Source organism: Acartia tonsa, chromosome 4 (genome assembly GCF_053477335.1).
Source record: "Acartia tonsa isolate MP-2025a chromosome 4, ASM5347733v1, whole genome shotgun sequence".
Taxonomy (NCBI): domain Eukaryota; kingdom Metazoa; phylum Arthropoda; class Copepoda; order Calanoida; family Acartiidae; genus Acartia; species Acartia tonsa.
Window position 1 is genome coordinate 46406020 of NC_137263.1, and position 14181 is coordinate 46420200.

Consider the following 14181-nt stretch of genomic DNA (forward strand, 5'->3'; position numbering starts at 1 on the left):
TATAAAAAAAAGGGGGGGGGGAGGTGGGATCTACAGACGTTTGTGAATGTTCCATTTGCCAAATATCAGACCAAAATTATGCTTCATATTAACCAGGGAATAAAGCTAAATGCCTGAGAAATCCACCAGATTTAATCATGCTCATAATAACTTCATGTTTGGCAGATTTTATTCTCTCCTTCTCTGCTTCGTCATCTTGACCATCCTCTGCTTCTCTACAAATATAATAAAGTAATTAAAATCATCCAATATCACGGAAAGGGTGATTATTGTAGATATCTTATAAAAAACGTTAAAAGGGCACTTCTAGTTTCTAAGACAAAAGGTACACAAAAACTCACAAATGCCAGTGTTTCTGCGGTAGGCCGCGGATTCTTATTCAATAAATTTTATTAAAAGAAGGCATTATGCCAGCTTATGCCAAACTTTTTTTCGTCGTACATTAATTTACGAGTTAACAGTAATCCAATATTATTTTTTAAAAGCGCAGCTGCCTCATAACCAGATTATGTTAGTTAGTCCGTCAAAGTGATTTAGACTGGAAACCTAATTCATTTAATCCTACTTTTCAGAATAAGGTGTTTTTTACTACTTTGAAAATCCTTAGGAATAAGAGCTTAAAATCTAAATATTCAGTTTTTTAGGTAACCGTGCGAGCGGTCATAACCGCTAAATGCGATTTGCGGATAACGTTCCCGAGTTTTAAGTATAATATCAATAGAAACAAAACTTTGTAACAAGTATTTAAAAATCGTCGATTATTGACTTTGGACATAACTTTTAATACCATATAAAAATAAAAATAATAAAATTATCATAGTATAACAACTTTTCTAGTAAAATCAGAATCTAAAACAGAACAATATAATATACTATGCTTTATTACGTAACAAGAAAAGCGGAATCAATCCTATTTCGTTTCCAAATTAGCGCAGAAAACCATCCAAAATTTAATATTTATTATTACGGCCGCTTTATAAGTCTAAAAATCAACGAAGAAAATCTTCTAATTCGTAACAAATAAAAACAGTAAAATACTTTCTTTTTATATTTTTAAACGCTAAAATAAACACGACACAAAATTATCACAAAGTAAGAATAAATAGATCATAACGAAATAAATACAATTGTTTAGTACATATACAATAATAAATAACATTAAATAAACATGATTTACATCAAGATGGCATCAAAATAATCTTCTGACACAGCGTCTTTTGGCAGCGGACTCCAGCAGATATTCTTCACAGATGGAAGTGAGGCTAGCACAGGGAGATGAAAGGGTTGTGGAATCATCAAAATCAGAACTGGTTGAGGATGAACAACTAGCTGGTGACGAGATTCGCGTGATGGGCGAAGAACTGGTTGAGGATGAACTGGTAGATGAAGAGCAGAGCTGCAGTAAAAGATCTTCGACACTCATTTCATACCGAAATGATTCTGCTTCCGACGAGATGGTTAATTGTGATGAAGATAATGGCGCGAATAAACTGGAATCATCCAAAGGTGTGATTGGGGATACGGATAAGTTTACAAACCACTGGTCCTGCTCGCAATCATCCAGTTTCTCTGGAGTGCTTGTATGACAGGATGAACACTCCTCGGTGGAATCTTCACTATCATAGTACACCTCAATTGTTACATCAGGTTCATGAGTGAGATGATCAAGCGGGACAACGTCTAAATTAAACGTGTTCTCATTAAGAAACGAGCCCATGTTGATGACAGCGTCGGACATCCAGTTGTTGTTGTTGACAGGATTAAACAGGTCAATAGAATAATCACCGTCATCATCAGCCAAAGTAACGTTATCGACGTCAAGGTTAGGAATCTCGGCTTCAAGAGTACTGATTCCATTATTGTTTTCAGCAACAAAGTCCATTTTACAGCAAGTTTCTTGTTTAGTTGTTGATCGCAGGAAGTTTGAACGTAAACTGATGCTATTCTGGTTTGACCGGAATACACTTAACCCCCAATTTACGCGCGGTCATAGCGCTTAGTTCAAGTCACGGTCAAGTGTTCTTACAAGTTGAGGGAGAGAAGGGGTGGGGTGGATATATTCTCTAGTTGGAAAGGGGCGGGGCAATGGCAAGTCTTTGGTTTTACGTAAATTCCACGTATTTATCTCCCGTATATTATAGAATTTTTAAAAATCCAAAATAAAATAAAAACATTCTAGAGTATTAGGTATTTTAAATATATGTTACTTTATGCATAATATTTTATATTTAATAAAATATTTTAATAGTTGCGAAGCCCTACAAGTAGGACATTCGCATTAAACGAAATATTAATTAAAAGTCTTCACCAACAAATATTTGAATAACTCTAAACATAGAACAGTATGCCTAATTGACATAGGAATAAATAAACAAATAAATGATTAGCACTTGGAGAAAATAAATATAATTTAACTGTACGTACGTAATAATTTTAGAAATACGTTTCTTTAAATTGTATCTCATTGTTACATTAATTCACATAAAAATGGTGATCAAAAAACGATTAAAACATGCATAATAAAACAATCATGGCTTTCCATGTATCATGCAGATATTCCCTAAATGTAAAAAAAACTTTGCTTCTTAAAAAGTCTACCTATCATGAAAATACTTTTAATCTGCACATTACTAGCCTATATGCTATGGTTTCCACCCCATATCAAGGATTTTAATTTTTTAACACGGATAATTTTACAAGATAGTCACTACTGCAAGCAAGAATAATATCCGCTAGGTTAGAACCGGTTCACAGACATATTGAAAAATTATGTATGGCATCGTATCGCAGACAGCTTTACAAGAATATTAAATAATAATTAAAAAATTAATACCAGTTTTGTTAGCCCGGCCCTTCGAGGCTAACAAAACTGGTTTTAATCTTATAATTTTCATTTTGATATCGACAGAAAACTGTATGTGATACGATGCGATAAATAACTGTTACCTTATTTGATCACGCAAGCGGGCAATTCTTTTGGCATTTTTATTGTAATTTGTTCGAGATTGCTCCAATTCTCTTTCCTCGGTTCTTCGCTTCTCCTGTTCTTCCCTGAAAAAAAATAATGTTGGAACGTTGATATTATAATTAAAATTAATTTTCCAGTATGGCATCGAAACCGATATCTACAGAACTGGATTGAGTCGAGCCATATTGTAATATCATGTATCGTATCGTATTTTATCAAGTTTTCTACGAATATAAAAATGTACAATCACTATATAAGCCCGTGCCTTCGGCATTCGGGGACAAAAAAAAAACTGGCTTTAATCTTATAATTGTACATTTTATATCAGCGGAAAGCTGTTTATAATACTATGCGAGAAATAACTATTCCAGAATGGCTTCGAAACCGATTAATATCCGCTGGATTAAAACCGGATCTAAGCCATACTGAGAAATCATGTATCCTATCGTATTTTATCCAGTTTTCTAGAAATTAAAAAATAAACAGTCAATCATAATATGCCTTTAAAACAAAACTGGTTTCAATCTTATAATGGTACAGTTTAATACTAGCGGAAAGCTGTTTATAATACGATGCGATAAATGACTATTAACATTCTTGATAATAAAATGCCAAATTTTTAGAAACTCATGCTGTGCAACACCGTTTAACTGCGGTATTAAGCGAGAACGGCAATATTTTCAATTTTGCTAAGTTTAGACTTCTAAAATATATTTTATTAGAACGAAAAAGTAAGTAACATTCAAGGACTTTGGACTACAGATCATCAGATGATCAAGACACAAACTTTTGTGATACGAGTCATATAAATTTACCAACGGCGAAGGTAATTAAATAATATAGTGAAATTAATAATCTGGGGCCATTTATTGCATTTAATGATATTTTTTTGATGTGATTTTCTTTGCAGATTGAACTCAACTCAACAAGCTGCTTAGAAAATATTTTTTATGTTTTTAACTATATGTTAAAGAAACATAGTGTTTATTCACCAAAAAAATATGTAACATCAGTGCTGGAAGGTGCTTAAAATCACTTGCTGTCGTTCGTACATCCATTTTTTTTATTTTCAAATATATTTTACTAGTGGCTTCGCCCCTAGCCTCTAGGAGCTTTGCCCCAAGAGGTTTAATCAACCTATTTTTGGGTTATTTATATTTTTAAAAATAAGTTTTGAAAAATATTTTTTATTTTTGGGTGGGGGGGGGATTTAATTTTTGGAGCGGGTTAAGGATGTCCCACCCCCAAGAAAATAGCTTAAAACCATCCCAGGACCAGTAGAAGAGTAGAGCCCATTCGGTTCAGTGGTTACTGAGATCTTAAGCTTCAGACAGAAGGACAGAGAGACAGACATCGTACTACTTTGTATTTTAGATAAAAATTAACAAAACAAGAACAAATTATTTTTATGTAGTATGTTTCTAATAGCTTACTTGAGATGTTTCAGATTTAACTGTAGCGACTCTAACTCTAGATTCAATCCCTTTATTTCAGCAACTATCATGTTGGCAGTATCGTGCAGCTCAGCTATCCTACTCTGATCAGCGCTTTGGCCCAACAGGTTTTTTCGCTGGACCATTGTCGTCCTTGTGGACATCTTGCCTGAGTAGGCCGACCTTGAGGCCGACTGTCTCTTGTGACCAAAGAAAAAGGTAGTTATTCCCAGGTCAAGAATTATACTGTTGTATTTCTCAGCATTTTGATGGAAGACTGCTGTGTTCTGGAGGTTATACTGAATTAAACAAACAGATTATTGTTTTTAAAATGCGAAGCTTTTTCTCAATCCCTATATAAAAGTAACAAGTTGTCTGTGTGTGTCTGTCTCACTGTCAGCTTGACCGATATGATTCTTCTTTACAAAATAGCTTCTAATAGGTTTTTAACTATTTTTGGGGTGGGAACCACCATCCTCCCAAGAGAAATCGACCCTGAAAAACATCAACAACTAACCCAAAAAATTAAAGTTATTAATCAACCCAAGTGAAAGATAAGCAATTATTGCACTTTTTGTAGGCAGATTTTTAAAGATTGAAAACAATTGAAGTTCCCCACCTTGTTTTATAAGAACTGAGAAATAAAGCGAAAAACACACTTACATTCTGACACATGTAGGCTAAAACAGGTTCTGGAGCCACGACCATGTCCTTCAGGTAGGAGACAAACCCGTATTTGGTGAGCGATTCCCCTGGGACCCTGGGCGCGTAGTACTCTAGGCCCTGTCTCGGGAGCATAGCGGCACCCACTTTCTCCAATCTCCGTTCGCCACGAATAACATTCAGAAATCTATGGGTCACGAGCATATTTGCATTTTAAAAAATTTATATTTCTTCACATTAATAAAAAAAAGTGGGTGATTTCGCATAATTCTGTAAAGGTGTGTCTTTCAAGACTTTAACACAGGAGTAGAACTCTAAAATTTGGAATGATAGATGCTTTAATATGGTACAATTTGGCGGTCTTCGGTTTTAAACACACCCCTTTTCGGAAAATCCAAGCAAAAAATGTATCTTCAGTAGACATAAAAAAATATTGAATTAATCTATTAATTTTAGCTTAGGCTTTGCTTAACGATGGGGGGGGGGGGGGGCCCGGGGGGGTAGTTGTAAATAAAGCGATATTAGTATAACCTCCACCAATAACAATGTAAGTAGCGCAGCAATAGATAAAACGAACGAACCTTACAACTTGTCCTATTTTATTAGTTTCTGAGCTCTTATATAAAACATCATATACGCTCTTCCCTATTCATATCCTCTTCGTAAGAAAAGAAGAATATTTGCATATCTCTGTTGTTCACAGAATTCTCCAGGTAAACTGCGTTCTCTGGTTTGGGCACATTGGCACAGATCAGGAAGGGCTCGTACACCTGGCCTCTGAAGTTCTCCTTATTGTTTCTCAGCCAGTTTACAGCCTAAAAATGTACATTTGAAAAATAAGTTACAACTACCTACACAGCGTTATTGTAAAACTTTTGAGATTAATGTAATAAACAGCCCATTGTCCAATCTCTCTCTCTCTCTGGCTAAATGCTCATTATGACTATTTCTTAACCCTTACTGTATATCAGGAACAAAATATAAATAAGTAATCACCTGCCACACTTCAATATTAACTCCTTTTAATGTGTTCATTTTACGTTGATCAATATCATCCAGCTTGGCCAGTTCAGATTTTACCAAGTTCAGCTCTCTTTCTTGGCTTTGTATATCATAACTAGAAATAACCAGAATTAGTCACAAAATTCAGAATAAGTTTCTGCAGGGATTTCAATTTGAAAGCACATCCTATTATGTAAAGTAGTAAGGTTATGATTCCGATATTTTTGCATTCATTGAATGATTTTAGGCAATATTTCTGCTCTTCTCTATCTCTTCCAATAAAGAGCCCTTAACTAACCTCGCTTTGATAATAAAGCAAAAGCAAAGTAGGCAAAGGATATGTTTATATTAGGGTTGACAACCGGATCCGGAATCCGTTTTTGGATCTACTGCAGTTCACGGTAAAATATTGCTGGTAACGAATATTGCCAAAAATTTATTAATTTAAAAGGCTGCTAGCTGCCAAACGGCCGAACGTACAGATCATGCCCGCACACTGTTTTAGGCGGCATAAGAAGGCCTAAAAATAATCTGAAATAGCCATAAATCAATAATGCATAATTATCTCGCAGTGCAGAGAAATGCGCGAATAAGGCCTATTTTACGCGTTTTTTCTTTAGTGAAGCTTTCCATGTGCATCATTGGATCTTGGCTATTCCAGATTATTTGTAGACCTTCTTATACCGCTTAAAATGGTGTGCGGGTATGATCTGTACGTTCAGCCGTTTGGCAGCTAGCAGCCTTTAAAATTCAAAGAGTTTTGGCAATATTCGTTACCAGCAATATTTTACCGTGAACTGCAGTAGATCCCCGTTTTTTAATAGCGGATTCCGGATTCTTAATTGGTAGGCTAAAATTAGCGACTTGAGTTTTTTCTTTCAACTGCCTCTTTTTGAAGGCAAAGATTATCATCATTACATAAAAAATCTTTTAAAATCTAGTTCGATTATCGAAAGTGAATTATAGAGAACACCAAGAACATTAATTTTTAGGACTTATGTAGCACTTATTTTTTTAAAAATCTTTTAAAATACTGCTAGAATCCGGAATCCGAATCATCCGAATCCGGAATCCGCCAAAAATAAGAATCCGGAATCCATAAGGAATCCGCCATTTTTTTTGACGGATTCTTTTAAGAATCCGGAATCCGGCCCAAAAATTTGACGGATTGCCATCACTAGTTATATACCTCAATATTTTTTTTTATTTTGACTTATATGGTTCTAGTAGAATTCTTACCTCTTATTATACTAACTACGAGTGTTCATAAACATAATAATCTTACTTACCGTTTGTTATCAATATTCTGCTTTTCTGCAACTAGCCTTTCTGATGCTTGGTTTGTATTTCTTTTAGCCTCAGTAATCTTGGCTTCTAATCCTTCAATGTTATCATCTCTAATCTCCCGTTCGTGCACTCGAATTTCACTCTCCCATTTTTCTTTATTTTTCTCCCTTTCCTTTATTTTCCTAAAAATGCAAATGAATTATGACTTTTGATGCTTTACACGTAACAAATCCACGAAATGTTTTTATATGTATTTGGCTATCGCAGCATTTTCTTGTGCCTATGATGAAATCAGCATAAAAATAACTATATTTCAATTTCTACCATATAGTTTTCAAAGTATTAATAATTTAAAATGATAATTCTTGTGATAAATGCATAAGAGTGTGAAAACAAACTGTAATCAGGGGTGTATATTCTACATGGGATCCCCTGCTCAGGTGGGGGGGAGGGGGGGGGGGGAATAAAAAATAAGTGGTTGGGGGGAAAAAAATGTAAAAATTAAGAAAACTGAAAACATTTTTTCCATTTCCCAAGACCCCCCCCCCCTAGATATACCACACTTTTCTGGGATCTTGCTGAGTCAAGTATCAACTGTTGGGAATATCAAAGGATGACTCCATGCCAAATTTGAGCCGGATCCGGCAAAAACCGGCCGTGAATTTTATGAAAAACCGGTTTTTTCCGGTTTTTAGGGGGTATCTGTAAATCGATTCAGCTGGAGCAAAACCGGTTAGAGGTACAAAAAATTTTACTTCACATGAAATTTAGCCAATGCAATTGCCTACAAAAATGTACTTCATCATCAACTTGATTGGACAACTATTTCCCCTCCTAAATGTCCATTAAAACCTCGGAAACGGCAAAAATCGCCAAAAATCAAGCCTTCGGCGGCAAATAACGGCTAAACGGTCAGTCGGAGGCGAATGAAACATAAATAAAGAAATGTCTGCCTCAATACGTTGTTCAACATCAAAGAGATGCTTGAAGTCTCTAAAACGACTCCTTCCCCTCCTTTAAGGGGAAAAACTGAAAAAACGTGAATTTCAAAAGTATGCCCACTTCGTGGGTGTGGGGGGCACTGAACCCGTCACCCCAGGGTTACCAAATATAAAGTCTAGGCGGCCCACAATGCTGAATTTTCACCAAGTGAAAGTCTTGTGTCATTATCTCTTATGAGAAAAAAGTTATTAATTAATTAAAATTTCAAATTGTGATTTTTTGATGGATTTCTTTGATGAAATGACAGGCAGGTCAATTTTTAGGCCATTTTTTGCGGTTTTTGGGCCGTCACGCCCAAACGGTTTGAGATAATCTCACGGGACCTTTTGCCCAACCTAAGTCTGGTTATTTGTGAGGTCTAGGAAAAAAACAGACTTACGCAAAAGATTATAATTTTAATCTTTACACAGAAAAATGGCACAAGGTGAGGGTTTGAGGGGGCAAAATGAGCCGACCAGCGATTTTTGATGGCGCGCTGCGACGTCGTGCTTCATCCAATCCGGGATTTTTTTTTCCTAGACCTTACAAATAACCAGGCTTAGGTCGGGCAAAAGGTCCCGTGAGATTATCTCAAACCGTTTGGGCGTGGCGGGCCGAAAACAGCAAAAAATGGCCTAAAAATTGACCTGCCTGTCATTTCATCAAAGAAATCCATCAAAAAATCACAATTTGAAATTTTAATTAATTAATAACTTTTTTCTCATAAGAGATAATGACACAAGACTTTCACTTGGTGAAAATTCAGCATTGTGGGCCGCCTAGACTTTATATTTGGTAACCCTGGGGTGACGGGTTCAGTGCCCCCCACACCCACGAAGTGGGCATACTTTTGAAATTCACGTTTTTTCAGTTTTTCCCCTTAAAGGAGGGGAAGGAGTCGTTTTAGAGACTTCAAGCATCTCTTTGATGTTGAACAACGTATTGAGGCAGACATTTCTTTATTTATGTTTCATTCGCCTCCGACTGACCGTTTAGCCGTTATTTGCCGCCGAAGGCTTGATTTTTGGCGATTTTTGCCGTTTCCGAGGTTTTAATGGACATTTAGGAGGGGAAAGAGTTGTCCAATCAAGTTGATGATGAAGTAAATTTTTGTAGGCAATTGCATTGGCTAAATTTCATGTGAAGTAAAATTTTTTGTACCTCTAACCGGTTTTGCTCCAGCTGAATCGATTTACAGATACCCCCTAAAAACCGGAAAAAACCGGTTTTTCATAAAATTCACGGCCGGTTTTTGCCGGATCCGGCTCAAATTTGGCATGGAGTCATCCTTTGATATTCCCAACAGTTGATACTTGACTCAGCAAGATCCCAGAAAAGTGTGGTATATCTACCCCCCCCCCCTCCTTGGTGAAAAAAACTAAAAAAATGTGTGGTAGGAGGGATAAAATATAGAGTTCTTTAAATATTTTTCCATTTTTCCCCCTACTTGGTGAGAAAAAACTAGAGGGGGGGTAGGGGGGAAATAAAAAATTTTGTAGCAGGGAAAAAAAAATTAATCTTGTGCAGAATATGCACCCCTGACTGTAATATTTACTAACAATACTTTTTATAAACTTTAACCATCAATATTGAACTTTTTTGTGTTATTATTAAAAAAAAGGCATTGTAAAAGTTTAATTTTCGTGAATATCCTAAAGTTACAAGGATTACAATTCTAAGTAACACACGGAACGCACAAACATCCTATTACTTTCTAAACCAACCTGATGCGAGCAGTTTCTTCATCCTCCAGGTCGACAAGTTTCATTTTACTGTTCTCAATATTTTTGCTGTGAATCTTGGCTTTGTCTGCATAATCCTAAAATATTATAATATGTCTTGTCTGCGTAATCCTAAAATATTAAATATGTGTTATCTGCGTAATCCTAAGCTATTAGTTTTTTCTCACCAAGTAGGAGGGAAAATGGAAAAATATTTAAGGAACTCTATATTTTATTTATTTTATCCCTCCTATCACACATTTTTTAATTTTTTTTACCAAGGAGGAGGGGGGGGGGGGAGAATGTTTTCAGTTTTCTTAATTTTTACATTTTTTTCCCTTCAATCGCTTATTTTTTATCCCCCCCCTCCCCCAGGGTCAATTTTGAAAATATACACCCATGCCTAAATACGAAGCTTTTTCTGACTTTAATTAATGATAAATTCATTGTTACTCCACACAAGTCAATGTTCGTTTTTCTGATTGTTAATTGATGAATTTCGCTTATATTAATGTTGGCAACCTTGTTCTACCATCGTTAGTTTATACCTTTTCACTTGAAGCAATGGTTCCTTTCACTTTTGTAATCTTTGTTATTCTTGTTTTAATTTCCACTATTTCCTTTTTCAAGGGGCCCAAACTTCGCTCAGCTTTTTCCACCACTTCCTTGATTAATAAAAACAGAAATATTATTTTGAATTAAAGAGAAGTAACAGAATGTCTGTCTGTCAGTGTGTGGGGAGAGCATTACCACCTAGAAAAACATGACCATTTACCAAAAATTTTCTTTATACAACTTTAATTTTTTGGAGGAGGACTATATCTCCCACCTCAAATGCAACTAGAGACATCTAGGAATGTAGCGGTAGTCGCTAATTAAAGTAAACTAACATTTATTGGTAGAAAAAAAGGCAAAAAGGCTAGTGAAAAAAAATCTACAATTCCTAAAAATGTCAAAATATTTTTTTTCTGACTCAATGTTACCTTTTGTTTACTCTCCGAGGAGATAACTTCCTTGCATTCTTTTTTCTTTCTGTAGAAAAGTTCCCAAACTCTTCGTTTGGCCAACATTTCCTGTTTTTTCATCAGATCACGTTTTTGTTTGAAAATCTTAAGAAAAGAAGATCATATTTATAAGTTATGAAAGCTGTGTTTCATTTTCTAATTTTCAGAAAGATGACCTAAGACTAACGAGTCCAGACCATTTCATATTAATACGAAGACGTTTGTAAATGTTCCTACTACTGCTATACGTTGTGTATATAAGACGCTTTAATAAGTAAAAAACATCCATTATAGAAAGCCATAATTTTAAAAGCTTTTCACTTAAAATTTACACTCATCTTTAAATTAGAGCTTCTTATAGGTCCTGAGATAGTTTAGGCTATTTTATTTTTATAAATAAGCAGGGGTGTATATTCTACATGGGATCCCCGGCTCAGGGGGGGGGAAAAAAAATAAAAAATTAGTGGTTGGAGGGAAAAAAAATGTAAAAATTAAGAAAACTGAAAACATTTTTTCCATTTCCCCCCCCTCCTTGGTAAAAAAAACTAAAAGAATGTGTGGTAGGAGGGATAAAATCAATAAATTATAGAGTTCTTTAAATATTTTTCCATTTTCCCCCCTACTTGGTGAGAAAAAACTAGGGGGGGAAAAAAAATAAAAAAATTTGTAGCCGGGGAAAAAAAATAAATCTTGTGCAGAATATACACCCCTGTAAATAAGTATGGTTATGGTTTTAATTTAGGCTATTTATCTGCCCTTCAATATCACTTCAAATTTAGAGCCCCCAGATGCAAGGGGTTCAGCCACTAATATAATAAAAAAAAATTTCAAACCTTAACTTCTTCCTCCATTTTATCACATTTTTCTTTCTTCTCCTCGTACACCTTCTCCTTTCTGGGAAAAAAATATTTGTTAGGTGAGAATGACAATAAGAGGCGAAGCACAAAACTCATGGAAAGTACAAATGAACAAAGTGAATTATAGAGCAGATGCTAAATTCGCAAAACAAAGAAAAATAAGAGAGTATGCATATGCAAACTCAAAAAATCACAAAACCTTTAAAAAATGGTGTGTTTTTTTAGAGCATGACCGACAGAAAGACTAACAAAGCTATGTAGGTATAGATTAGATGCGCCTTCATAGGATTCTTTACTTAAACTTTCAGTTGTCTATCTTTAATAGCAGCCAATAAAATTACATTTCCCCCATAGCTTTACGGACAAACTGACTGACGTACAAACAAGGATAATTATAGAGTAGCTTCGATACTAAAAAACTTACTGAGCATGAATATTATCTCCTTCGTCAAATTCTTTCTGAAGAGTCTTCAATTCACTGTGTTTTTCCTAAAATTAAAATTGTTTTATCTTAAAACATAAGTTTTCTATGTTGAATCATTTGATAGAGTAATCATTAAGTCTTTTTAAAATACTGAACAATAGTTAAAACAAGGATGACAACATCCATAAGTAGCGAAGCTCAAAATTATGGATGGATATTCGGAAAAAATGAACATTATTGCAGTTCATAAAAAAAACATTAAACAAAAAAAATCACGAAACCCCAACCAATAAGCAAATCAATAAAACTTAATAAAAGTATGCAGAATATGAAAGTATTCAATCCCTGAAAATTTCAGCCGTCTATGTTAAATAAGAGTTGAGCAAATCAATAAAACGTAATAAAAGTATGCAGAATCGATCTAGCACCCCAATCAACTAACGAATCTTAATGAAACTTGGTGAAAATATAAAGACTGTTAACATAATTAATCTCTGAAAATTTCAGCTCTCTATCTTTTATAGGAGCCGAGGAAATCACATTTCCCCCTTTCTGTCTCAGGCGGACAGACGGACATTTCGAATTATAGAGTAGCATCGCTACTAATAAAATAAGTGTTGAAATAATTAAAATATAGTTTATCAAATAAAAAAGCACCTTGAGTCCAGTATCGCCAACGGCATCAATGGTGCTGTCAAGAAGATCCTTGTTGTTCAATCTGGAAAAATCGTGAACTTTGTCCTGAAGAATAAACACATTTATTAGGTATAAAAATTTTGTTTAATATTGAAGAGAAAAATATTTTTATTGACAGTTCTCATCTGAAATAAGACTCGTTTTCCACAAGAATTTAATCTTTGACTAGTTCGCAGATTTAGACTGAGATTTCATGAAAGAAGACCAATAAAAAGTAGTAAAATTCAAATAATTAAATTCAAGAAAATTAAAATAACTCGAACATCCATATAAGGGGGGGGGGGGTTTTAATGCAACCATCTCGTAATCAGTGAGCAAATGGCACTTAGAATTCGAATTTCCATCTGAAATTTTGCATGAGTAATCCTTGGTAGGTCTATTTTCCCTAAATCGAACAAAAAGTTGAAAAAGTAACGGCTAACGGCTGGCGGCTCAGCTGTTTTGTCATTTTTTGTATATCTATATTGCAAAGGGGGGGGGGGGAAGTTTTGACACATTTGCGTAAACAGGGAGTATAGGCTTTATCTTTGGACTGAGAGGATAGGTTATTAGGGATAAAATCATTCTTATATGATGAATTTTCCCAAGTTTTAAGATTTTTTGGATAGGCCTCCAGGTTCCGGAGCTCCAGGCCTCCAGGTCCTCTCTGTACAGGTAAAAATTACAAAAATAATTTTTTTTTGAAGAGTTAGAAGTCAACCTATGAAACAAAATATGCATATTTTTGAATGTTATTCACATATTTGAAGAAAAAAACGCATATTTTGTTTCATAAGTTGACTTCTAACTCTTCAAAAAAAAATTTTTTTTTTTCATTTTTACCTGTACAGAGAGGACCTGGAGGCCTGGAGCTCCGAAACCTGGAGGCCTATCCAAAAAATCTTAAAACTTGGGAAAATTCATCATATAAAAATGATTTTATCCCTAATAACCTATACTCTCAGTCCAAAGATAAAGCCTATACTCCCTGTTTACGCAAATGTGTCAAAACTTCCCCCCCCCCCTTAGTCACGAAACCTCTCTCAACATAATACTCTTTTCTACTCCAAAACGCTATCAAACGGTTCTACACGGTAGCTGTTGGTGCTAGAAGTTTTAAAAATGGTTATTGCTATCATTTAACATGAATTAAACCAAAAATATGT

General features: G+C 34.9%; 1 protein-coding gene across 1 annotated transcript in view; it reads right to left on the reverse strand.

Moving 5' to 3' along the window:
- The window catches only part of LOC145317431 (structural maintenance of chromosomes protein 5-like), a 36523-nt gene that overhangs the window by 16413 nt on the left and 5929 nt on the right, over window positions 1-14181 (reverse strand). The window contains exons 7-19 of the mRNA XM_080158518.1: window positions 12998-13081; window positions 12341-12405; window positions 11893-11953; window positions 11039-11164; window positions 10604-10720; window positions 10059-10153; window positions 7356-7535; window positions 6061-6181; window positions 5710-5879; window positions 5065-5251; window positions 4402-4700; window positions 2947-3051; window positions 114-215 (exon numbers count right to left, since the gene is read on the reverse strand). Of these exons, the coding sequence (XP_080014644.1) occupies window positions 114-215; window positions 2947-3051; window positions 4402-4700; window positions 5065-5251; window positions 5710-5879; window positions 6061-6181; window positions 7356-7535; window positions 10059-10153; window positions 10604-10720; window positions 11039-11164; window positions 11893-11953; window positions 12341-12405; window positions 12998-13081 (1712 nt within the window). The remainder of the gene's footprint in view (window positions 1-113; window positions 216-2946; window positions 3052-4401; window positions 4701-5064; window positions 5252-5709; window positions 5880-6060; window positions 6182-7355; window positions 7536-10058; window positions 10154-10603; window positions 10721-11038; window positions 11165-11892; window positions 11954-12340; window positions 12406-12997; window positions 13082-14181) is intronic.